Source organism: Serinus canaria, chromosome 2, assembly GCF_022539315.1.
Source record: "Serinus canaria isolate serCan28SL12 chromosome 2, serCan2020, whole genome shotgun sequence".
NCBI lineage: Eukaryota > Metazoa > Chordata > Aves > Passeriformes > Fringillidae > Serinus > Serinus canaria.
The window spans coordinates 25429931-25456323 of record NC_066315.1 but is presented as its reverse complement, the minus strand read 5'-3'; the positions used below and the strand labels follow the sequence as shown (position 1 = coordinate 25456323).

At 50.0% G+C, this 26393-nt stretch overlaps 1 protein-coding gene across 1 annotated transcript; it reads left to right on the top strand.

The window, feature by feature from the left end:
• Nucleotides 1-17468: 17468 nt before the first annotated feature.
• Nucleotides 17469-20225, top strand: DLX5 (distal-less homeobox 5). Its single transcript, XM_009085983.4, has 3 exons — nt 17469-17983; nt 19123-19307; nt 19522-20225. The coding sequence occupies exons 1-3, from the start codon at nt 17629-17631 to the stop codon at nt 19852-19854; spliced, it is 873 nt and encodes a 290-aa protein (XP_009084231.1). The 5' UTR covers nt 17469-17628; the 3' UTR covers nt 19855-20225.
• The last annotated feature ends 6168 nt before the right edge of the window (nt 20226-26393 follow it).

The window sequence follows — 26393 nt, the reverse complement described above, 5'->3', positions numbered from 1 at the left end:
AGGATTTTCTCTACCCTGCAGCAAAATATTTGTTAAAAGTTCTTAGCAAGAAAAGAGTGAAAATTAAGTTCCAAGCATTTGATAGCTGTGACTAACTAGCCAGAATACCCTTGGCTTCAGCTAATGTAGTGCCAATGGTGTTATACAAACACAGCTTACTCAATAGGACACAAATCATTGTTAATAAACTATTACAAAAGATGCCAACAGAAGAAGATAGAAATAATGTCTCATGGATTATCCAGCTTCTTTAGGCAACCAGCTCTTCTGCTGTGAGGTCATCTGTCCTTCAATACTCAGACAGGACTGAGAACTTATACTTCAGGACTTTTTAGACCTTCAGAGTGTAATGAAAAGAGGCTGTAGTCTGTTATTTTTCAGTTATTTTATTCTGGACTATGTTAACAAGTTCCAAATTTGCATGATATAATATTTATGATGTAATTAGAAAGTTCCATTTGAAGTCAAAACTTGGTAGCAATAGAGAAGGAAACACTTGGCAGTGGTACAAGAGGTAGGGTTTTCCAAAAAGTCTGACATATATTTTATCAGTAAAAATTCAAGAGAAATCATTTAATCATCATCTTGCAACATCCATGCTGGAAATGGCATGGAGGGCCAAATTCTCTGCTGGGAGAGACCAGTGAGGCCCTGCTGGCTCTAAAAACACAGGAGACCCTTGAGAGATTCAGTAGAGAACTGGTGTCTTGCAGTGTGTTTTGAGTCCCAGGGGCCAGTGTGAAACTGAGTGAAGTCAATGGAAATCCTTTGCTTTTTGGCAATGGGCAATGGATGAAGCCATGAATCAGGTTTTCTGCAGGCTGGCGCAGCACATCTGTCTTGGGGTGAGGCAGCTGAAAGGCATAGGCTTGGATTTGAAAGGACAAAATTCATTTCACAAGTCTCTATTCAGGCTTCACTAGCTCAGGAATAACCTGAGATGGCACAAGAGAAACTCTGTTCCTCCCTTAGAGTGTCTCATCCTCTTGCTTGATCATGGAAACATCTAAAAGTCTTCCTGGACTGGGAGACTTCTGAACAGGTAGGTGGCTGCTTTGGGTTGAGAGGGTCCTTTAAAGATCATCATATCCAACCCCCTGCTATAGGCAGGGACATCTTTCACTAAATCAGGTTGCTCAATACCCCATCCAGCTTGACCTTGAACACTTCCAAAGGTGGACAGAGTGGCTGGACAGTGTCCAGGCAGAAAGAGACCTGGCCTTTCTGGGTACTGTTCGACAGCCGACTGAACATGAGCCAGCAATGTGCCCTGGTGGCCAAGAAGGCCAGTGGCATCCTGGCCTGTGTCAGGAACAGTGTGGCCAGCAGGAGCAGGGAGGTCATTCTTCCCCTGTACTTGTCACTGGTGAGACCACACCTTGAGTGCTGTGTCCAGTTCTGGGCTCCTCAGTTTAGGAAGAACATTGAGATGCTTGAGCGCATCCAGAGGAGGACAAAAAGGCTGGTGAGGGGCTTGGAACAGCTGAGGGAGCTGGAAAAAAGGAAGCTCAGGGTGACCTTCTCACTTTCTACAACTCCCTGAAAGGTGATTATAGTTAGCTGGGGGTTAGTCTCTTCTCCCAGGCAACCACTGACAGAACGAGAAGACACAGCCTTAAGCTGCACCAGGGGAAGTTTAGGTTAGACGTCAAGAAAAAATTCTTCACTGAAAGAGGGATTGGGCACTGGAATCATCTGCTGAGGGAGGTGGTGGAGTCACCATCCCTGGACGTGTTTATAAAAAGACTGGACAAGGCACTCAGTGCCATGGTTTAGTTGATGAGATGGTGTTGGTCATAGGTTGGACTTGATGATCTCAAAGGTCTTTTCCAACCTAGTTTATTCTGTGATTCTGTGGGTCACCCACAATTATGGATGGGAACTGTGGCTGTTTCCAAGCTTGGATATGAGGTGTATGGTATACATACAGAGGTCTTGTAAATAAAGACCCCTTGGATGATCCAGACCACCAAACTCTTGAGGTTGGATGAACAAGCACAAGTCCACAGGTACTACAGCAGTGTCCTCTGGGCTGTACAGTGACAGAACATGTTTAAGGATCACAGCAGCCTCACCTGCTGTCTTACAGATAAATTCACCTGCAATTAGAGTTATCCAGGGGCCAGAACTAGTCTTTATTAATATTCCAAAGTAGTTCCTTCCAAAAAAAAAAAAAAATTTTGTTGTGACAAAACATCAGCTTAATAATTAATGGGTCAGGCTACAGGTGGCATACCCATTTCCTACACACCACTCCACATTCATGACATACATGCTATGGCTGCTCACTTTCCAAAGCACATGAAGGAAACTTTGTACTACTCAACTGAGAGCAGTGTCAGGCTGCTGAGCTCCCAGTACTGTGCCTCCAGACTTTCACATTTACCTGGGATTTCTCATTCGAATAAGATCATTTAGAACTGCCCCCTGGTAATTTTTTTGATCTACATCAGCTGATCCATAAATATCAAATAAAAAATATGCAGCACTGTCTTAAATAGTTGTATTCCCAGCTCACTACTTCCTCATCTGATTCCTCTCAGTCCTGTTCCCTATCCCATGCAGCCAGGGCTTGCTGGAACATTTATCTGAGGATTTAGCTGACTAAAAACACACCATAAATTTTTCTTCTTTCAGGTGCACATTTTTTTCCCGTGCAACTGATTATATCATTGCAGTGTGAATGTGTAAAGGAGAATAAAAATGTAAATGATAAAATGTAAAGGAGAGGAAAATAGATCTCTGTTTTTCTGTCTGCCCGAGGACATCCTTACAGAGGTGGAGACAGTGGTGAGATGGATGTGGGAGTCCAAATTGCTGACTTTAATCTGGACTCCAGTAAGTGTCCTCTGTCTCATTTTTCCATCTAAAACAGTGGAGGTAATGCTATTCACTGTCTCATGGCATTTACATACCACAGAAACTAGAACATTCCCACTCCTGAAAAAGACCATGAAGAAATGACTGATTATATTTGTTGTACCAAATGCACTAGTGAAGAAGGTCACTAATTTAAAAATGACAGTAAATACACTGACCTATCTCACTTCCTAAGTATGCCTTGGATATCCTCACCAACACAAATGTTCCAATTTATTATTAAAAAAATGGTAATTGATGATGTAATTAGAGCCTGTGTTAGAACACATTTGCAAAAGGAAAATGAATGAAGACTTTCTGAATATCGTACATTTTGATAAATCTAAGTTTTGCTGTATTTTATTCTGCTGCTATTTAAATATTCTCTAACTTTCAGTGTAACTGTGCATGAGTTTGCATATCTTTTCTTGCTTAGAGCAAATCCACATCTGGGAATGCTCAGGTGCAGGTGGAGGTTTTGCAGCAGGGTTCAGGTTTTAAGGAAACAACCCTTAGATCCCAGATAGCCAGATCCCAGTCTGAGCATCCATTCTGAGGCTCTCTGCCAGTCACACTCCCAAGACCAGAGACTGGGACAGCTGGGACCAGAGGTCCTTCAGAGAAGGCAGCTCCAATGTGCCGACGGGAGCCCCACTTGGCTCACTCCACACTGCACTCACACAGTCAGGCCAGGTTCCCTTGCCAGTTTGGCTCTTGTTTTCCCATAGCAGAATCTCAGATGTCTAGTTCCATTTATTCACAGCACGGTGACATAGAAACTGCCAGAGCTGGTGTGTCCGAGGAGGACCCTCAACAAAGGAGTCTTCACTAGTCTTCATCTCCTTTGTTATCCTAAAGGTCAGCAGTTCCTGACTTCTGCAGTGTCTCTCAGTGTACATTCACCTTGTCTCTTCATTGCCTTTGTTATCCCAAAGGTTTCCTCTCCTTTTGTCTCAGAGCTCAATCTGCATTTCAATCTGCATCTCAATCTGCATCTTGCAAGCCCAGCTACCTGGATGAGAGGTGTTTCTCAACTCAGGGGACCAGGGACACTGGCCATGGCACCCAGGGAGATGCCTGGGGTGGCTGCACTGCTGGCCTACATGAATGTCACTTCAAGAGCACCTCTGCCACCATGGATTCCCACTAATAGCAGAGGGCTCAGAGTGGCATGTCTTAGACTTGTCACTTGGGTTTTTTTTGCACACCCAAGCTTGTGCAGTAATGAATCTCTAAGACACAGCACTAAGAGATATAAGAAGAGATATGTTGGGGGTTAGGGGTTCTTCCTTTTTTGTTTGTTTTCTGTCATGGCATTTTTCTCCTGTTTCCTTTTTTTTTCACCTCTTTGGATAGAACTAGACTCTCCTAAGTTTAATTTTTTAAATTAAAGCGGTGATGTTAGTGGACTCACAGAATCATAGAAAGGTAGAATGGTTTAGGTTGGAAGAGACCTTTAAGATCACCTAGTTCCAACTGCCCTGCCATGGGCAGAGACACCTTTCATCTCTGCAGTTGGTACCACCATGGTCCCAACAAAATCCCATCACACTTTAGGAAGCTGGTCTAACACTGACAGGTTCCTTTGGTTCCTCCTGCTGTCTGTGGTGGGAATTGAGATACCTGGGCATCTTGCTGCCCAGCTCAGGCACCTGACTTCAAAGGAACCAAAATGATGAACTGGCTCCTGACTCCTGGTGAGTGCAGTGCCCACTTTTGCTAGCTGTAACAGCAGTCTGTGAACCCACCAGGCTCTGCATCCTTCAGTTGTAAGGTAGCTTTACCTATAACTTAAATCTCTGGACCAGTTGTAAAAGATAGAAAATTTGAAATTTTGCAGCAGCTGAAAGTTTAAGCAAGAAAACCTGCTCATGCTCTTGCATAATAGTTAATCTTTAGCGTGGTTATTTGTAATCATGTTAATGACCTATTTATGCTAACTGTTCTTAGTATAGCATCATCACAAAAGTCTCTTGGTGTGCTCAGTGTGGAAAGTTGAGATGCTATAATGATGTCAAAATGAAATGCTGTCAGTGCAAATCCATGAAATAATATAACAGCGTCAGAAATGAAAGGGAATCATGTGAGTGTGTGTTCCAGCACCACACAAAAATTTGTGAGAGGAAAGGGTGCCACAACTGGGGGACAATGTTTGTTATGACAGAATGCTCAAGGAGCTAAAAAAGGAAACCATGTTTGCCAGCCACATCACTTTTAAATCCAGCAGATTTATGAAGAAGTTGTGCTAATTTTCTCTATAAATATCTCAGTGAGCAGAAGAGTGCTTTGTATTGCAGAAAGTGGTTTTTAACTAGTTATAACTCCAGGTTTCTTCTGAAAGGGAATAGAAAGGTCCATTGCATTGTTTGTGTAAGTAAACAGTCATTTTTCTTTTGAAAGAAAAAGAAAAACAAAATACTTCTTATCCAGTTATCCTCCTTAAGGAAATTTGCATCCCATGCATCCCATGACTCAAATACCATCCTAAAGAAAGGACTCTCAAGTCATTACAGGTAGGACAAATGTATCCCTATATCTATTTTTTTAATGGTTACAAGTGGTTAGAAATTCACACATCCTTTCAGGAAGGATCAGTGTTTTGCAGCTGTTCACCTCCTTACCCTGTAACATCACATGCAGCAATAAAACCTGAGGCAGAAGAAGGAGGGATGCAGACCAGTTTCCAAATTGGTCAAGTTCAGCAACTGTCTGGGCATTGGTCTGCACATGGGAGGTGGTGGGTGGTTGCCTTTTCTTTGCTTGCTGTTTTATCCTCTTTTCTTCATCAATGAAACTGCTTTTATATCACCTTGGGGGTTCTCTTGCTCTTCTTGCTCTTCCTATTTCTTCTGGGTGGGGGAAGTGAGTGAGCAGCAGTATGGATATGGAGATGCTGGGCAAGACCAGCCCACCAGGGATGTGAACTGAATGAGTTAAACACACACCTCCCAAGTTTAAGGAATAGCTTGGATTTACCTTATTAAGTTTGTGACATAGACTCTGAGAGCTAAGCTCTCTCGTAACCAAAACTATTTCTAAACATATCTCCAAGTCCTATTTAAAGCCAGGTGCTATGGAGAATGCTGCAAGAGCAAGCAGCCAGCTTCATCTACTGCAGCAGAGACACAAAATTTCAGTGGGCCGCTCTCATCCATGCCTTATTCCATGACTAAACTAGAGCCCATGACATGAAGCTGAGAATTTGCAGAAGCTGGGTGCTGACCTGACTTGGCTTCTGGGGGAGGCCATGGTTAAGCTTCCCTGGCACCAGTGGGAGCAGCCTGGCCCCAAAACACTCTGACATGATTTGCTGATGGTAATGAATTTGCCATGACATTTGCTTAGACTATGGTGTCTGAGGTTTAATTATCTTCATTATTAAGAAGGGTTGTGTCACTGCTGTTTGGAGTATTCTGACTTCAGATTCTCCTGAAACCAAACTACACTTGTCCCTGTGATTGACTACCCTCCACAGTGCCTGGAGGGGCACTCGTGCTTGGGGATGGGTTTAACTAAGAGTTTGAAGAGTCAAACATTAAACTCATGGAATATGTGCACACAGAACAAAGCCACTCTTACTTGCTGGTTCTTGGTGATTGTCCTGGATTATAAGCCCATACAGTGCTAAATATTCAGACTGTATTACAGGTGATCTGGAAAGTGTTCCTGATAGGTTATATTAGCTGACATTAGCATCCACCTGTATGCTAAAAACTTGAGTGCAATCATATTCTTGGTAGAAGTTTAGGGTTTCATCCCCACTGCTGTCCTATAATGTCTCTCCTAGGAGAGAATGATCCCACCTTGAGACACATCCAGTCCTTCCTCATGTCAGCAATGGAAGCTGAAGGTACTGGCCTCGACTTGAAACCTGGATTTTATGTGGCTAAAATAAGACAAGTTGCAAAGACCATGTTAATGAAGATTACTGACCAGATTATGCCCAAAGTCTATGGGCAGAACCTTCAAACAAGACAAAGCCTAAGATTTCAGCTGCTGAGAAGAACTTTTAGAATCACAGAATCATAGAATGGTTTGGGTTGGAAGTACCTTAAAGATCATTTATTTCCAATCCCCCTGCCATGGGCAGGGACACCTTTCACTGGATCAGGTTGCTCAAAGCTGCCTCCTACCTTGAACACTTCAATGGATGGGGCAGCCACAGCCTCTCTGGGCAGCCTGTTCCAGTGTCTCACCACCCTCACAGTAAAGAATTCCTTCCACATTTCTAACCTAAATGTCCCTTTTTCCAGCGTGAGCCATTACTCCTTGTCCTGTCACTACAGTTCCTGACACAGAGTCCCTCTCTGCCTTCCCTGTAGGGCCCCTTCAGATGCTGGGGGGTGCTATGAGGTCTCTGCACAACCTTCTCTTTTCCAGGCTGAACAGCCCCAACTCTCTCAGCCTGTCTTCATGGGGAGGTGCTCCTGTCCCCTTATCAACATTGTGACCCTCCTTTCCTAAGTGCCTGTCTACTCTCAGGGCTTCATTGGCCAGTGCTTGATTTAAACAACAAAGTAGGTTCCAATCACTTGTTTTCAGCCAAGGTGGTTTTTTTAACAACTGTAAATTTGATTAGTCAGAAATATTCCATCACTGGATTTTTGAGGTTTTTATCTTCAGCTGCCCATATTAAGATTAAAAAAACCCAAAATAGTATGGAAGCCAGAAAAGTCCATGTTGATGTTTGACAACACATTTTCATTCTGTGATTACAAAATTTCTTTCATTTCCTTTATACAAAACAAAAGAACTGAAAGAAACACTTGAAGTTGAAATAAAATATTTCATTTCAGTCAGGAAAAATGTATGTTTTATATGACCCAAAAATTTTGTCAGAATTTCTTATTCCTATGGCATTTGGAATAATTATTGAGTGATGATTCAAAGTAAGTTTTTAAAAGATCCATAAAACTTTCTGGTGAAATAAAATCCTACCTAAAAATGTCTGAACTTTTTGAAAAGTGGTTGCATCATATTAGCAATGGCTGAAAATCATAAAGCAATATTGATCATTTCAAGGGAAAGATACTTTTCTGCAGTGGATTTGCAACTTATTTCTTCTACAGAAAAGGCAGTAAAAAAATTTCATTTTCATTTCTCAACAGATATTCAAGCAGATTAAAACTATCCAGGAAATCTCTGAAGGTGCTGCTGATTCAAACTAAAAAACAAACTTCTTCAATTTTGACAATATTTTCATTTTACTAGGAATAGCTCATTAGGCTATCATTTATTTAAATATGCTCCCCAAATAGTAAAGAAAGTGGAAAATCATGATTCACATTATGGTGAAAGGAGGATCGGTTTTAAAATTTTTCTGTTAAAATTTTGATTTCTTCAAGAATGTTTGAATATTCTTTTTTTACACCCCTGTATGAGCAGAATTTTCACTCAAAGAAATTCTCCAACACCTTATGTACATTCGTGTATTTTAAAAGTATGTCTATTGCTGTGTCAAATGTGTCTCACTGGAAAAACTTTTGACTTTTCCATTCTATTTCTTTAATTTTCCACTGCTTTTGTGTGTTGGAATACTCCAGGTAGGTGCTGTGTATGCTTCTGATTATGCTGTGTTACACAGCAGGGAAACCTCTTATCTCAGACTGGTTGCCTGGTTGAGGAAAAAAAAAAAACACATTTAAGGTTGTAAACACAGCTGTGGAAGAAATATTGTCTATTTTCTTGCTGTTTGTTTTAATGTACTAAAAAGACATAATTACAGAAGTTTGCAAAAATACCAAAGTGTAAAACACAATAGTATGTTGGTCTGTGTGTTTCTATTGTATGTCTATATGTCTTCAGTGGCAGCTTTAAACAGTCCAAGAAAATCTTTAGAAATGCCTTGTCTACTTTACACTCTGATTTGCCCTTGTAAAGAAAGTACAGATTTTTCAGAAAAAAATAATTTAAAAGTAATCTCACAGCTACACTGGTATTAAGAAGTGCTCAAATCTTGTTCTTGCCATTTTTCCTGCCAGCCTGGAGATTTGTGTTTCTATTGTTTCCTTTTTGACTCTGTGCAAATACTTTAAAGATAGGAAATTTGCAGATCTGTGGAAAAAAAAAAAGAATAGAGGTTTTGTAAATCTAACCACTGCAACTTCATTTGAAGAAAATGAAATCTGAACTCTGAAAGAGGACAATGCCTTTTTTTTTTCAGCCTGCAAAGAAGTAGAGTAATGCAATCCCTTTTATTTCCTATTTAAATAAAGGCAGAAGCGTTTTCATCTGTGGCGTGTAAAGTCTGCTTTGCAAGGAATAAATTCAGAGCACACACATTGTAAGTATTTGCCAAGAGCACTGGGTTTATATTGGTTGAGTAAACAGCACTATAATATTACAATTATAAAAACAAAATGTGCAGAAAAATGTGATTCTCACTCTTTTGTTAACACTCTATTAGTTCCTGAAGTCCTAGTGAGAAAATATTAAATGTGAAGGTGTCAGTAAAGAGCTCTGCTCCATTCAAGCGGCAACACCACCAATTACTTCACCGAAAAAAGAACTAGACTTGATAGAGAACCTCAGTCCAAATCTTGGTCATGACCACCTGAAGCCATCTCCCCTGAAATCCCATGTAAAATAACACTAATGACTTCAGCCCATGGAAGATTTCACCTTTTATATCACAGTGTAAAAGCAAACAAAGGGCTGCATACAGTTCTTTTGACTGTGGCTGGAAAGACTCACACTGGCACCAGCACGCATTTGGATGACACTGTACCATCCTTTCACTCCACCCACAACTATTATTTCGTTGCCCAGAATTGTTGTAATATGACTGCTTCCCTTCATAATCTCTGCATTTTATCTAGCTTCTTTTCCAAAGCCAGAGAGGATAATTGTCATCTTTTGTATAACACAGCAGAAAGGCTGAGGACAGGCTTAAGGGCCATGGCTTTCCCAATCTGTACCTTCTCTAGACTGCAAGTTCACTGAGGCAGAGAGCAACAGCAAGCATGATGAGGTTTTCTCAGCTGCCTGAATTCAGTAACAAGTGCCAGAGGAAGAAAAGATTTTGTCCAACCCATCAGAGTGGAGTCCTTCAGCAAAAAGGGATGGAGAGAGGACAGCTGAGAGCCAAGCACGAGTGCTGCAATGAAGAGGGTAAGGCAGAACCTACAGCTCTGTGGCTCCAGGTATTGAACCAGGAGAGGGAACCTGGGCACACAAACTTCCATCTACTCCCACTGAAGCCAATGGAGACCCTTTCTGTTGGTTTAGCAGGACATGGATCATGGTGGTGGTTTGTGTCAGGTGGGTTCCCTGTGGAGATCAGGGGAAAAGGAAGATGTGGCCATGCACACCGTGTTGTAAAGAGCTGTAGGGTTAACTGTTGTTCTTTCACGCCATGAAAAGTCCCAAAGCCAGGCATCATCACACACACACACCATTTCTAATACAGAATACTTCTGAAATCAGGGTGATGCGATGCTGTTTGGCAGCATGGGAGGAAAAAGTAGAACTTTTAATGAAACTGACAAAAAGATTTGAAGGCCAGAAGGGAACACAGCAATTATTTGCTCTGGTTTCCTGTACAGCATAAGCCATACAACCTTGTTTGGTCATGTCTCCATCATTCTTTCTTCTTCTGCTTGATCCAAAGATCTCACTTGGAAAAGGAGGCATCTTCATGAAAAAGTATGAGTCATGCAGAAACAACCATAACCTTTTGTACTTCTTTTCAAAAATTAATTTATGCTTTTTCAAAGAAAGAGAAATTGTAAAACAGGCCTTATTTCTAATCCAAATGTCTTTTCACTTAATATATTTAACGAAAATTCTTTTCCTTCTGTAGGTATCTAACCAGGTGATACTTTCCCTCAAAATATGTGCCTGCGTATTCAAAATCTGTCTCTGAAGAAAACCACCTTATTTCTCATTCCCAAACCAAGGCATTTTCTTAAAAATACAAGAACTGGCAGGCTTGCAGCCTGCAGCCCCAAGAGCTATTTTTCAGTCACTGACTAGAGAACATTGTGATAAAGAAATCTTAGCTGAAGAAGAAAATAACCCCCATTTTTCTAATAAATTAAGATATTCACAGGAATGTAAAATGAATCTTAAAGCAGAGCATCTTGATGTTTCTTGCAGCAGGCCCTCTTTCAAGGACAAAGATGTAATTCAAAGATGTAATTCAAAGATGAAAAAATGAATACCAGAAAAAGAAAAGTCTTTTCCTCTACGCTTATAAATATGGTGCTGACCTTACAGAGCCCCTTGAAGAGACAGCACTGACAACACAGCCAGTGACATCCAACTTCCCTGCAGGGCTGCTGGCAGCTGCAGACTGGATTGTGAAAGATGAAAGAGAAGAAGGTCCTCCTGTACTGCATAGGGAACCTTTAGGAGACCAAGTTTGAATTATGGTAGTGTACATTTCAGTGAAGAACATAAAACCTAAGGCAGGAGAGGGGATGAAATGAAATAAAATAATGCAGCCCTGGAATTACGTGGGGAAAGCCAAGCATATACTTACTTTAGAAGTATTAAAAAGGCAAAGCTATAGCACTGAACACAACCTGGGTTTTATGACAGATGCATGTTATTAAGTCATTTTCTAGATATATTCTACTGCTAGCTAGAGTATGTACTGTTGGTGAGTACATATGGATAAACTGAACAGGTAAGGCCAGGCAGACCGTGTAAGGAATAAGTGATAGGGACAGAACTATAGGACAAGACGTGCATTTGCCATCTTAATCTTTAACCTGCACGGTGTCCTTGTCCCTTGTTCAGTGTCCCTTCTCATATTCACTGCTCCTCAACAGCCATTTAATTGCTGTTGTTAATTTCTTCATGGATTTGTGTATGGTCTAACACTGCCTGACTTGAGCTGACTGCACAAACATTAGCTATGCAGGAGTTTTAAAGATTTTTTCCTAAGGCTGCCATCATCTGCAAATCCTTCAAGGTCTAAATTATAAAAGTTTGGCTGACCTCTGTAGGAAAACAATGTATTAGATCATTATAAAAAGAGCAAAAGGAAAACTGCAAGCTTAATTCCTGAGATTTGTAAGTTAAAATCCACAAGGGCCCGGAGGCAGGCTTCCCTGAGCCCCTCAGCCAGCAGCCCTGCCCTGCCCTGCCCTGCTGAAAGCACACCAAAGGGCCTGAAGAGCTGTGCCTCGAATTCTTTGAGCGGTCATCTTTTAACAGGGATGTCAGAGGTCTAGGAAAGCATTCCTGTGGCATTGGGATGCAAAGGGATTTATCTCACATCTGAAGTCCTGCAGAGAGGCAGCAATGCTGCTCCTATCTCAGAGGCCGACAAGTGAGTTACAGCTGAAGGAGATGTGACAGGCCAGAGAGAATAAGCAGAGTGAATGCCTGTGCTGGAGATGAATCAACCCTCTTCCTCGAGGAGCAACTGCCTTTGGCTACCCAGAGCTAAAAGCTACAGCAATAAATTTTAAGGCCTGAAAAGATCATTGCAGTCATCCAGCCCAGCTGCCCACTCATCCAGGATGCCGAATTTCCTGAAGTCATTCATGCCTGCCCCTCCTGCTGCCGCAGCTGAGGTCCTTTCCTCCTCTGCTCTTGGTTGGAAGCCCTTCCCAGGATGTCACTGCCATCACCCTCTGCCGTGCCAGATGTCTGCAGTGCCCTCCCTGTGGCACCACCTCTGGGCAGCAAGAGCAGCTAGAGCAAATATTTTCCCTGAAGTGTTTCTGGCAAAGAGAGATTTTACATTCAGCTCTCTCCAGTGATGCTGGCTCATGCTCTGCATCAGAGCAGCAGCTCCAGCAGCAGCTTGGCCCATGCAGCTCCAGATCCATGCTCAAACATCTGTTATGGAAACTTTGGGCAACTGTGCAGGGAGCCTTGATTCTGCAGCTCTCACTGCAGAGAGAGACCCAAACTGCAGATCTGGAGAGGGCTTCACCTGGTTTGTGTCTTGGCTTTCTTTGAAACCACTGGGCCTCACATCAGTTAAAGCACCTACTGTTCTTGGAATAACAACATGGAGCTACCTGAGAAGCAGGCAGGTAGAAGAACAGCTCCATTGGGAGAAGCTGGGTTTTCTGATTCTGGTTCTCTGCTGGCCTCCGTGACCTTAGAAGGAGGCCAGTGTTACATTGCAGTGGAAGCATACGGGCTGGGGAAAAAAAGACTAGAACAGACTTTCCCTGAAACATCCTGCCCAGCCCAGGGCACATCTCCATATTTTTAGAGATGGCTCACATCCATGTGGAGGCCATGAATGGAAGAATAATGTGAGCTCCCCATCTGCCCCATGAGCTTATGTGGACAGAGCTCCAAAAGGTAAAGGAATGGTCGAGTTCACTGAATATTTCTCTTTCTGGAGGAGCATGCCATGACTCAACTGGGACTGCGAGGCAATGCCCTGCCTTGGGAAGGTTGTGATGCATCAAGAAACAGCTAAGCAACCCCTCAGCAACCCTGGAAGGCATGCCCTGAGAAAGCAGGGAAGGGGGGATGCAGGCAGGAATCTCTTAACATCATCTTGTCCCCCACATCTGGCTCAGCCTGCTCCAGCTGACCTTAACAGGAAGCCCAAGCTCCCCTCTTCACTCACGCTGGTGCAATTTGGGGGAAATAGGTGCAAGTGTACTCTTCTCCTGTCAGCTCCTTGGCAACTGAAAGAGACAGTCACAGGTTGCCCTAAAAAGCAAATTCTAATTCCTGAGATTGTAAGTCATGGTTTTTATGTGCAATTTACAAGCTGGACAAGCGAGGCCAGCAGAGCCTAGTCTGTGGCCAAGCCTGGCAGTGAATCCATCAGCCATGGAAATGCCAAAAGTGACAGGTTCACTTCATTAACTGGAGGCCCAGTGATTCTTGGGCACGCATAAAAAACTGGAAGAGAAAAGGCTCTTCCAGGGATGGGAAATGACCTTTTGGATGGATGACCCTTTTGGATAGAGAACTAAAACAATGCCTGCACCAGTGTTTGAGGGACCACACAGGCTTTGATCCCAAGTTCACTTGTGCATCCTTCCATCAAGAAAAATGGTGACCTTCACAGGAACACAAATATCCTTTCCTTTAGGAGTGACTTCAGTTCCCCAAAGCAGAGCATGTCGTGCCTACATGGAGACATGCCCATTTTCCTCTCCCTGAACCAGCTGTATCCAAAGCCAAAAGCTCTTCAAAAAGCTACTGAAGTGTGAGCAAAAAGTCTTAGATGCAAGTCAAACCTTCCTTGAGTTTTCTGTCAGGTTTATTTCTCCTTCCCTGCTTGCAATTGCTGCTCTTCAAAATCCTTTCCTGCATTTCTCCCTTTCTCACTGTCTTGTGAACATTCTTCTGGGCAGTTCACTACCCCTCTCCACTGAATCCCTGTAGTTTCTGCCCATACTGAAAATTTCAAGACTTTTTACTTTGCAGCAGATTTTTTTTTTTTTTTCGCCTTAGGTGAGAATACAAGGACTTTCAGTCCCTTTGCCTCTTCATTCTGAAAACACTCCCCTAGGTAAACAAGTCCTAAGCATAAGACTAGGAAAGTCCTCAGTTGTTGAAGTTGTTGAATGGCAATCACCATTTTCTGATGCTGTGAAACAAGAGTTAATCTGTGTTTCCACTGCGGAGGGCTGTTTGGGGCTTTTTTTTAAGGAAGGGAAAAAATTTCCTTTCATTCTTTGCCAGCAATTTCCATGCAAATAAAGTTTCCCAGCAAAAACTCGGTGCCCAAGAGAGAATATTTTATCCAGAAAGTGAAAGATTTTCTGTGAACAATTGCAAGATTTTATCCAAAAGTCTGAGAGGCTCATCCGAAATATTTTTCTTGTTGGCTGGAAACAAAGCGCCGCGGAGCGAGAGGGGACGGGGAGCCCTCAGTGAACCCGGGCGGAGGGTTCAGCCGGTGGGGATAGTCCCGAGCAGGAGCGGGGCAGGGCGGGGCGGCCGGCGGGCACCGGCCGGGACGCAGCGCCCGGCCCGCCGTGGGGCTCGGTCGGGGCCCCAGCGCCGCCCCCGCGGCAGCTCCCAGGCGCGGGCAGGAACAATCGCCGCGTTGTCCTGCCGCGGCCGCCGGCCCGGCGGCTCCCGCGCCCCGGTCCCCGTGCCCTGAGGGGACAGCGCTGGCGGGGCCGCCCGGCTCCGCGCCCGCCGCCGCCGCTCAGTCTGGCCCCGGCGGGGGCGGCGGCGGCGGCGGGGCGGCAGGGGCGGAGGCGCGCAGGTAGCGCGGCTGCGCTGCGGCTCCGCGGCCACGGCGGGGCGCTCTTGCCACGGGCACGGCCCGCGCGCGCCTCCGCACAGCGGCGGGACACACGGACACAGCGGCGGGACACACGGACACAGCGCCCACCTCCCCGAGGGTCAGCGGGGCTCGGGTCCGAACGGGCCGCGGGGGCCCCGGGCAGCCGCTCAGGCGACGCGGCGGGCATGTGCCGGTAAACAATGACCATATTGTGAAATGGAAAACAGACTCCGGCTCCCTCCGAACGGCCCGCTCCCACCGGATGTGTTAAATAAAAACCGCTGGGGGAAAACAGCAGAAAGGCAAGAAAATCGGGTTCGGGCTGGGAAGGACGGGGGGCAGGAAACCCGCAAACAGGCGGATTTTTGTGCTCTCAGCCCGGTAATCCTCGCACGGACTGCAACGGCGGCGGATGCCTTCAGAAAAAAAAATCAGCTTGGGGGGTTTGCGGTTGGATCTGTTGGGCTTCTGCCTCTTTTTCCCATCTTAATATCGAAGCTTTAAGCTTTTTTTTTTTTTTTTTTTTTTGGTCCCCTGCTCTGCTACTGAATAAAACAAGAGGAAACTTTCTCTGCTGTAGAGATGCAGATTTCCCCGGTGAGCTGTACAAGCAGCCTGTCGGGACGGCTTGGCCGGGACCCGCCGCGGCTCCCGAGCTGCCGAGGCTGGGTGCGAGACCGGCGCCCAGCTCCTCTCCCGTTCTCTCCCCTAAAACGGCACCTTCCTGCCCGAACGTGTTGAAGTGCAGTGCCCTGGAATTTATGACACAAATGGGCTTTCCTCCCCCTCTCCCCCTTTTCGTCTGCTTAAAACCTCTACCGTCCCTTCCAGCTGGATGCAAACTGGAGCTTTAATAAACTTACTCTCCCCTTCCCCAGTCATAAACATGTATCCCTCTCTGATTCTTCTCCTTGCAAAATAAAAAAAAAATAAAAAAATAAAAAAACAAGGAGGGGAAAGGGAAAAAATAGAGGGGGGAGAGATATTTCCCATGGATTTAAGTAAGTGAATCAGTAATGAAATGCTTAGGGATTTGTTTAATGTGATTTTATATGAGCTGTGGACATTTCCAAAGCAAACAATAAGTTCAAGTACAACATGCACGGTTGTGTTACAAGTGTTACTCAGCTGGCTGGGAGATCTTCGGTGAGCAAACAGGCTAAATCTGGAGAGTAAACAACTTCAGAAAAATCTACAACTCCAGGTCACTGAAAACAGCCTTTTATTTGTTTTCCTTAGTGTCTAGTAAAATTTGATCCTTTTTTTTTTCTTGCAACACTGCTGTAAAATCAGCAGGGACGGGCATCACCAGCCCGTGGCTCTCCCCGGCCCGGACATGAAGCTCGCTGCCCGGGACCTGGGTGCGTAGATGAGTGCGGGAGAAGGGGTGCAGGTGAAGGAGGGTGCTCCTGGCCAGAGTGCTGTGGGAGCGATTCCCCCGCACAGCGCCGGCCGCTGCTATGGGGCTGTCACCCGGAAAGCGGGCTCTTGCGACAGCCTCCGAGTGGAGAAGCCCCACGACGGCCTCACAGTGGTCCTGCCCTCGCGTGAGGGTGATTTGAACTCCCTTCGTGAGGGGCTTCTGACCCTGGGCCGGAGGCGGACCAGACGGTGAGCATCGCCCCGGGGACTTGAGGAGCCCGCGTTCGTGGGGCCGAGCGGTCACAAGCGAACCTTGAGGGGCTCCAGAGCTGGCGAGACAGTCGGGGGCTCTCCAGCCACGGGCATCGTGCCACGGACAGGTTGCCTTTGGCGAAATCCGCGGGGTGGGTGCCCCTAGGCCGTATGGTGCCACTAGCAGCTCCCCCACGCCCCCACGGCAGGGCGTTATGCCGGGAGTCTCCCGCTGGCTCCGGGCCGTGCTGGGGTCTTGGAAATGCAGGAAATGATGTAACTAAAATTCAAGGTACTTGGGGGTAATAGGGTTTGCTGTATTTAGCGCGGAGGTCCCGGACGTTTCCCCGGGAAAGAAGGACGGTCCGAGGGAAACAACACGGTCAGACGCTAATGGTTATTGTCACCAGATCAGAAATCGAGTTGGAGCCAGGAGCGCCCGGTGTGGTGTTCCCAAGCCATCAACGTAGCCAAGGGGGACCGGACGGCAAATCCGAGCGGCGTGGCTGCAGCCCTCCCCCAGGGCGCTGCGGGTGGAGGTGCGGGGGCACCGAGCTGCAGGGCGGCGGGGCTGGCCGAGCCCCCTCGCCGGCCAGCTACAAGGGTGGGGGGAGCCGGAAACCTCCAAATCGCGGCGCTCCGACTCGGAGATTGCTGTTGGTATTCACTTTAAAAAGAGGTTGAATGGGACTTTTTTTTCCTTTTTTTTTCCCTCCTTTTTTTTTTTTTTTTTTTATAAGCCAAAGCTTTGTTGTGCTAAACTAGTTGGACGAGTTAGGGTGTCGCTGCTCCCGATTGCTCTGGCCAATGGAACCCGATCCACCCTGCTGTGCGTAAGAGCGCAATTAAGGATTTAACCAAGCCTATGCTGCGCCCCAGCCAGCAGTCTGCCGGAGACAGACACCGCGCCGCAGCCTCCTCCCCCAGACATGTCTGCTTAGACCCGAGCAGCCCCGCCGCCAGCCCCAGCCCGCCGCCGGCTCCGAGCTATGACAGGAGTATTTGACAGAAGGGTCCCCAACATCAGATCCGGCGACTTCCAAGCTCCTTTCCAGACAGCTGCAGCCATGCACCACCCGTCCCAGGAATCTCCCACTTTACCCGAGTCCTCCGCTACGGATTCCGACTACTACAGCCCGGCGGGGGGAGCCCCGCACGGCTACTGCTCGCCTACCTCGGCTTCCTACGGCAAAGCGCTCAACCCCTACCAGTACCAGTACCACGGCATGAACGGATCTGCCGGGAACTATCCTGCCAAAGCCTATGCAGACTACAGCTACGCCAGCCCCTACCACCAGTACAGCGGGGCTTACAACCGCGTCCAGAGCTCCGCCAGCCAGCCAGGTGAGGGCCGGGGGCCCGGGGTGTGCGGGAAGGTCCCGAGGCTTTGAGGAGGCTGGGGGAGCGCGCCCCGGCAGATCCCTGACCCACGGGGCACGGCGATGTGGCTTTCCCCGAACCAGAAGAGAAACTGAAAATAAATAAATAAATGCGGGGGGGGGGTGGTAAAGAAAATTGGAAGTGGAAAAAAAGTGGAGAACTGGTTTACTCGTCTACTTCTTTTGACCAGCTCGCATGATCTAAACTACAAATTGTAGGACTAGCGCTTTAGCGCTTCTGTCAGCTGCCCCCGGGCCCCCACGGCTACCTCCCTCCTCCTTCCCCCCGCAGGAAGAGGGAGAAAATAGCCGAGCTTTGTTGCGTGTCTCAAACTCAGGTTCGCGGTGTTGAAGAAAGTTTCCTTCCCCCTGTGCTGGAGGGGCGGGGGAGGAGACTGGGAGGGGGAGACCGCAGTGGCGGGGCTGTGAAGCCGGGAGGGTTTTTCGCCAGAAAGCGTCGCGGTTTTAGTGCTTTACTTCTTTGTAACTTGCTGTAGGGAAAAAAAAAAAAAAAAAAAGAAAAGAAAGAAAGAAAGGGGGAAAAAAATGAAGAAGGGGTCAGGGAGGAAAAAAAAATAAACAACCCCGTGGTAAAGCCAAGCGGCTGGGGCTTGGCTGGGACGAGTGCGGTCGCGGCGGCGCTTGGGGACACGCCGGCGGCGGCAGGGGGATGGCGCGGGTGTGCGGAGGAAGTGGTCGATGCCTTGAGTCCGACTTCGCTACGGATAGAGCTCTTCCCAGCAGGGCCCCAACCATCCTCCCACAGCCCGCGCATGCCCTGCGCTCCCGCCCGCGCAGCGCTGCGCGCCCGGCAGGATGCCCGGGGCGGGCGTGGGAGGCGGAGGAGGAGGGCCGGGGGTGGCCGAGGCCGGTGCGGAGGGAGCAGGTTCCCCCCCCCGTCTCACCGCGGGGAGCCGGCGGAGGCTGCGCGGGGCCGCCGCCCGGCTGCGGGAGCCCCGGGGGGAGCCGCAGGGGCCCGTCGGGCCGGCGCCGCTGCCCGGCCCGGCCCGGCCCGCGGGCGGGATGCCGCCCCGGCGGCGCGGAGCGGAGCCTGTCCCGAGCTTAACAAGTCTGCGTCTCTCTCCCGCTCTTGCGCCCGTGCAGAGAAGGAGGTGGCGGAACCCGAGGTGCGGATGGTGAACGGCAAACCAAAGAAAGTGCGCAAACCCCGGACTATTTATTCCAGCTTTCAGCTGGCAGCGTTGCAGAGGAGGTTTCAGAAGACCCAGTACCTCGCCCTGCCCGAGCGGGCCGAGCTGGCAGCCTCCCTGGGACTCACGCAAACACAGGTACAGCAAGCGGCCCGGCCCGGCCCGGCGGGTCCAAAACCCGGGCTCACCCCGGCGCGGCGGGAAGGGCTGGATCGGTCCCCGCGGAGGGGCGGGAGGGCGGCGGGGCTCCGCAACCGCGAAGCACCGGCTTGCCAGGCGGGCATTAATGGTGTCGCTTTCCCTCCCCACACCCCCTTTCCTCCCTTCTCCTCTCCTCCTGCCCCGCTCCCAGGTGAAAATCTGGTTTCAGAATAAAAGATCCAAGATCAAGAAGATCATGAAAAACGGGGAGATGCCTCCGGAGCACAGCCCCAGCTCCAGCGACCCCATGGCCTGCAATTCTCCACAGTCACCTGCGGTTTGGGAACCTCAGGGCTCGTCCCGCTCCCTCAGCCACCATGCCCACGCACACGCTCACCCTCCAAACTCCAACCCGTCCCCTGCATCCAGCTACCTGGAGAGCTCCACTTCCTGGTACCCCGCTGCCAACTCCATCAACTCTCATCTCCAACCCCACGGCTCCCTACAGCACCCGTTAGCGCTGGCCTCTGGGACGATTTATTAGAGCCTGACCCTTATTATTTTATTTTTTTTTTGTTGTTGTTTTTGTTCCTTGGACTCCTGTGTTTTACTGTTGAGGAATAATAACGAAAGGAATGCATATGGGGAATTTTTAAAAGGGAAAAGAAACAAACAAAAAGATTAAAATGTGTAAAGCTTGTGCATGTAACTTATTGCATTTCAAAGGAAACCCTTTTTTATACAATACGGACTTTTTTGGCTCAGCTGTGGACACTATCATTGGTGCCTTGAAATCTATGACCTCAACTTTTCCAGAGACTTTTTTCAATGTTATTTTAACCCTGTAAATAATTGTAGATAGAGGAATTAAACTGTATATTCTGAATAAAATAAAATTATTTCGACCAAGAGAAATGTTTCCAAATTACCCCTTCTTCTATTAATAAGAGGGAAAAAATATAATACTGATTTGCTTTCAGAAAGAAAGTGAGGAAAGAGGACGGGAGCTGGGAATTCGTATTCTGTTCCGGTGCCTTGCAGTGCCACCACAGTCCGGGCGTGCTGGCAGGATCTGGCCCTTGCAGGTACCCACGGGCGAGCCGAGGGCGGCGGTGCTCTCTCCCCGCTGGGAAAGGGGCTCTGGCAAGACCGCGTACATCTCACTGCACAGTGCTGTAAGCTGAAGGGAAAGCTGCCCATCCTGATGCGAGAAAGCGAATCTCTCGCCTTAAGCCGCTCTGAATCCTTTCCTGAGAGCAATTAGCGTCGAGAGCTGCACACTCCACAGCCCATCAGTCGCCCGTGTGCGCTCGGCTAATTATACAAATTACGTTTCCGTCAAAGGGAGCCACTAAATATGAGAAAAGAATAAAATGAGGGCCCCGCTCCCCTCGCTCCTGCTAAAAGCCTGCGGCAGCTTCGACTGAAGGAGGAACGTTTCAGAGGTATTTTTATTGTTTTTGTTTTATTTTTACACGTTTTAGGGAAAAACCCTTGCATCAAAGCAGTCGCTAGCGCTGCCCAGTGCTGGAGGCGCGGCTTGGGCGACATAGCCGGAGTGCTGCCCGTGGCGCGGACCCTCGCACGGAGCATGGGCTCTCTCCCTAGTCGAAATCTTGGCCCGGGGCCCCCGCGGCGGCGCACGTTCCCACGGGGACCCCCATCCTAGAGGGCGGCGGTAACTCACGGCCGTGCGGGGTACGGCGACAGCAGCGAACGTGCCAAAGGCGTCGCTGGAAGGATCCCCGAGATGAAAGATGCCCCTCTGGCAGCTGAGGCTGGCGGGGAGAGTGCTGGAAGGGGGGGAGGCGAGGCCTGAAAAGGCACGCTCCTGCCCTGGAGCGCACTTACCTATCTCCAGTCTTCCTCCCCGCTGCCCTCCCCCTCCTTTTTTCTCCTTCCTCTCCTGCCTGCCATGTTTTGTGCGTGTGCGTGAGTGTGGTTTGCGCTGTTTTCTCCCCAAAGAAAGAAGCCCGCGTTTGCTGTTTTGTAGCAGGTTTGGGGGTTGGTAAATGTCTTGCAGTACAATAGACCAGTTTGTTCAGTTGTGCTCCCTGCACGCCGGGGAGGCGGCGGAGGTGCCGGAGGCAGGGCGACGGGGGCCGCCTCGGGCTGCCCACCCCTGCCCGCTGCCGGAGAGCGGCCGCCCTGCCGCGGTGCCCCGCCGTTCCTCATCTCTTCCGCCGTTCTGGGGACCGTCTCCTGCTCATTTAACTCGCAAGGTTTCAGGGACTTCCCGCGACTCTGGGGCTGACGAAGAACTCGGCTTCATCTCTTCTGCTCACTTCCATCCTGTGCAAAAATTTTTTTTAAAACTTGACCCTTTCGTTTTCTTCCGCTCTTTTCCTCATTTCCCTCTAGACAAGCATTCAACCTGCAGTAAGAAATTCTCCCCTCCCGGAGGTCACTTCCCTTTGCAGAAAGGTTTGGACACAAGAGGTGGAAGTCAATTTCCCAGGTGGGTCCACCCACCCCTTTCTTTGAGGAGGTGCCGCGGGGCTGTTGGGTTACGGTAACCTGCCGGGGCCGGGACGGCCCGGACCGACAGCACCGAAATAGCTCCGGGAAGGCGGAATGCCGGCAAGCAGCATACCGGGCAGAAATGGGAATTTACACTGCGGCCGCTGGACTAGGCATCGCTCGCCTCTCCAAGCCAGCCGACTCAGTTCGGCTTGGTTTCCATGCCGGTCCCCCTTCCTGCTTAATTTCTCCTCCTCCCAGAGTGGGTTGGTGTTGGGCAGGTCGGGAAAAGCCTGGCATCCCTCCCCTGGAGAGGATAAGAAAGAAATGCCCTCGCCGGGGCTCCCCGTCGCGTGGATCCAACCTCGATGAACACTCAGAGTCTACGGCCGCCCGTCCCTCCAAGTGAGCCCCGGGCCGAGGGGAGGGATGCTCCTGTCCCCTCTGTCCCCGCATACACAGGCAGGCACACCCCGGCGCCTCTTCCCGCCTGGGTGCACCCCCTGGAGCCTAGCTTGGCCAGGCCTCCCCCCTTGCTTCCCCGGGAAAGGGATGGCATGAACTGTCCTTTGTCTGGTGCTGGGTTTGGGCTCGGCGGATTGCTGGCTCGGGGCTTTCCCCGCCCCTCCCCCTCTTCCCCTCCCTTCTGTTTTCCTGGCGGCCACTTCCATGTGGAGCCGGGGCAGTTTGGGGAGCCGAGAGGAGCCACATTCCTGTGGGTGCCGAGCGGCTCCAGGGCTGAGCCACAGGGCCTGACACACACACACACACACACACACACACACACACACACACACACACACACACACACACACACACAGGCGCGCAGACACACACGCACAAAGCAGCCTACAGCCCCCGCTTCCCCAGATCGAGAGCTCCTGACACCGCCTGCCCCCCTTGGGGCTCTCACACCCCCAGCATATCCAGCCCCGGCTGCGCTATCCCTCGGCTGGGACGCACACCTACATCACCCACACGCAGACACATATAGTGCCCGCCACCCCCTCCCACGGCGGCGGGCTGAGCACCTTCCCTCTTCCGCCCGAGCCCCCCGCTCCTGCCCGGGCATCTGCCCGCACTGCCCGCGGGCCCAGCCTTCAGCCGGGAAGTGCTGTCTCGTCGCCGGGCGCCTCGGTTTCCCTCCCGCTCCTTCCCGGGGAAAGAAAAAACACCCCCTCCAACCTGTCAGGGCGGCAGGGCAGCCCGCTTGTCAGGCGTTCCTGTCGCCCTCTTACTCCTCTCGGTGTCCCCTGGGCATTCGCTCCCCCGCGGCCGCGCTGCCTGCGCGGGCCTCCGCGCTCTGCCCGCTCCACCGCCGGCAGCGCTGTGTCCCCAGAGTGCATCCCACATGTGGCATCAATTAAAGATTTCTGCCACGCAATTTTGCGACTGACAGACTTTAGGTGTTTCAGTTGTGGATTAAGGAACGGAGATCTATTGCTTCTGGAAAATCGGGGCGGGAGGGGGGGGAGGTGTGGGAACCCCCTCTTCTTGCTTTCAGTCATCTGAGCGATTGCTTGCAGTTACTCAATAACCTGTTTTATAGGTCAGATAAGAGCTGTGAAAATAGGAAACGCGAAGTTTACATTAAGCCTCTCTCTCTCTTTTTAGGGAGAATCTGTGTTGCATCAGTTAAATAGTTCTCTTTGTTCGGTGGTGCATCTATTTATATGCGATTCAGGGAGGATGATAAACAATAGTTTATCTGCCTGGAATACAGACCTGATAAATCCCGCCACGCACCCCGCCCCTGCTCTCTGTGAGAACACCTTCCACTGACACGACCTTCCAAGCTGCGAGTAAAACTCACGGCGCCCTCACCTTCTTAATCACCTTCAGGTGAGGGCCCAGAGTGCCAGCCCCGGCCAGAACCTGCGACAGATTGGACATTTGGCGAAGAAGAGCTTGGGGGTGGCTTCTCGCTCCTCTTCGACTGCCCCTCGGCACTCCCGGAGAGGCTGTATAAACTTCAGCCTGTGTTTTGCAGGATGGCTCAGCGAGCCTCTCCGGGCCGGATGCTGACCCGGCTTCGTGCTCTGCAGCGGCATCATCTGCCTGCTTGCGGAGCTAGCCCTCCATTCCAGGAGATCTTTACTGTCTCATCGATACGTACAGTATAACGCGGTTTATAGGGTTTTCGCCTCGCGCTATCCACCGAGCTTTCTTTTATTCTCTTGGCTTTTACTAATGCGCGTGGAGAAAAGGGCGTGGAGGTAGACTGCGGGCTGTCAGGAGCTGCTGCGGTCGGAAGAAGCGAGCATGGGCTGGGGAGGCAGCCCTCCTGCCCATGGTGCCGGCCCCGGGCGCTCCCTCTTCTCATCTGGACCCTGCCGAGACTAACCGGAGACCAACCGGTCCGGCGGCAACCGCGCTTTGATGATTTAGGTCATTAAAAAATGAAGCGGGTTTGTGTATATCGTGTCCAGGATTAATAAAAGTTAATCAGGAGTCGAAAGCCAACTAGCCCAGTGAGTTAACTTCGCTAGCTGCAGGTAGTCCTGTTAGCCGGGTTCTTTTGATTAATTAATTACAATTGAGTCGGTTCTGTGATAATTTCCCTAAGGACCCCTGAGGACCGGTCCAGCGGGTGCGCAAAAGGCCGCCGGCTGCACAGCCCGCCGCGGAGTGCCCGGCGCTGGCATCCCGCACCCCACGCTCTCCTCCGCCCGGTTCCGAGGCTCCAGAGGCTTCTTGCCCGAAAGTGACGTTCAGCCACCTGAGAGGAGGCACAAGACAATGGCGAGCCCTCTTTTGGGGATGGGTGGGGAGCTCGGGGATGCTTCGGGTGCCGGGGAGAGGCTGCCGGGAAGAGCCGAGCCGAGAGGCGGACTGATGCAAGGCGGGAGCCGAAGCAGCAGTCCCTGACTGCACATCAGGCTCGCAGTCGTTGAGATTTGGACACGTAACGCTGCAGACCACTGATTTGCTATTTTCTTAATTCCCGCTCTTCTCATTCCCTATGAATCAAACAGCCTTTTGTCCTTCAGAGTTTGATTTGATCGCTACTGTTCACATTTCACTTTTGTATTTTTCCCTCCCTATACCATTACTCATTGAGTGCCCCGTGAAATTACAATCGTACATTTTCAACTCAGCAACCCATTTGCAGTGCAAAAATAGGGTCTAAATAATGGCTGAATTAGCCCTACTGGACAGTTTCAGATGTAACACTCTGTAATAATTATATTGCAGGCTGGATTAGGATGCTATTATCATAATCTGGACGTTTACAATTATCTGTAATTTGCAAAGATGCGCCAGGTCTTGATTACAGCAGGTTTTTTTTATCAAGCTAACCATCACTAAACAGTGACAGTAATAACAGCTAATTTTGCTGGCAATATAAGAGGTGCTGGGGTGTGCAAACAATTTCACACCTGGATGTGCTCACTCAACCAAGAATATAGAGAAAGAGCTTCTGCCCTGAGACTCAGAAAAATATTCTCCACTGCTTCTGTTCAGTACAGATTTCTAGACCCCGATCCTTGCTTAGCAGATTTTCAGAGGGGTAAGTTTTGGGGCTCGCTCGGGTTTGGGGTTGGTTGGTGGCTGCTCCGCTCCTTGCCCATCGAGGCACGCTCCGTCTTTGCTCCCCCACATCGGCGGTCATTCTCGCGCAGGTGGTTTCCCTCCCCGGCCGGACCCCGACAGATAAGCGCCCCCTTTCCCCGCTATGCTGCCGGGGGCGGCGGGGATGCGGCGGGAGCCCCGACGGGACGGGCTGCCGGAGCGGCGGCGCGGGACTCGGCGGCCGGCCGAGAAGCCGTGCGAACCCCGGGCCAGCCCCGTCCGCCCGTGCCCGCGGCCCGGGGCGGCGGCAGCGCCTTTCCGCCGCTCTCCGCGGCCCGGGGCGGCGGAGCCCGGCGGCAGGCGGTGCCGGAGCCGGCGCTGGCAGCCCGGCGGCGGCAGGTTTGCTTCAGGCGTGGGGAGCTGCCGCTGCTCCATCCATAGATGACGCTGTTTCACGAGAGTCTCCCGGGGCGGCTGCCGCGCGAGTGGGAGCCGCTGCTGCCATTCACTCCCACCCCGCTCCCGGGAAGGCCTACCTTTCCCACCTTCTCCCACGCCACTAAGCTAATGGGGCTTTTATTATTATTGTTATCGTTTATTTGCTCGCTCCCTCGCTTGTTGTCTGGGCTTTTTCTGAGTCTATTTGAGGAATCACTCGCGGGGGAGGAGGGCACGACGCAGCCAGAGGCTTTCCGCGCCGGCACCCACGCGTGGCGTGAGGGGGAGGACGAGCCCCCTGCAAGCCCACGAGAGGCAGCGAAGCCCCCGCTCCCCCGCCCCCCGTGCCCGCCAGCCCGGGAGTGGACGGACTGCCCGCCGCCGGCCCCACTGGGCGCACGCAGCGAAAGGGTTAAAGCGCCTGCGGGGGCCGTGCGGGCCGGGAGCCGCCAGGCAGGGCTGGGCCGGGCCGGGCCGGGCTCCCCGGGCTGCGGGACTCGCTCACCGGGGCACCCGCCGCCCTTCTGCGAGGCGAGGGGGAGCCCGCACAGGGGCCGGCGTGGGGGGGAGGGGGGGGTGTAAAGCGGGGTTTTCTGAAAGATGCACACAATGCTGTTGGTTTAAATGTATGGTAGCTTTCTCTCCAGTGTCATTTGAATAATTCAGTGAGCC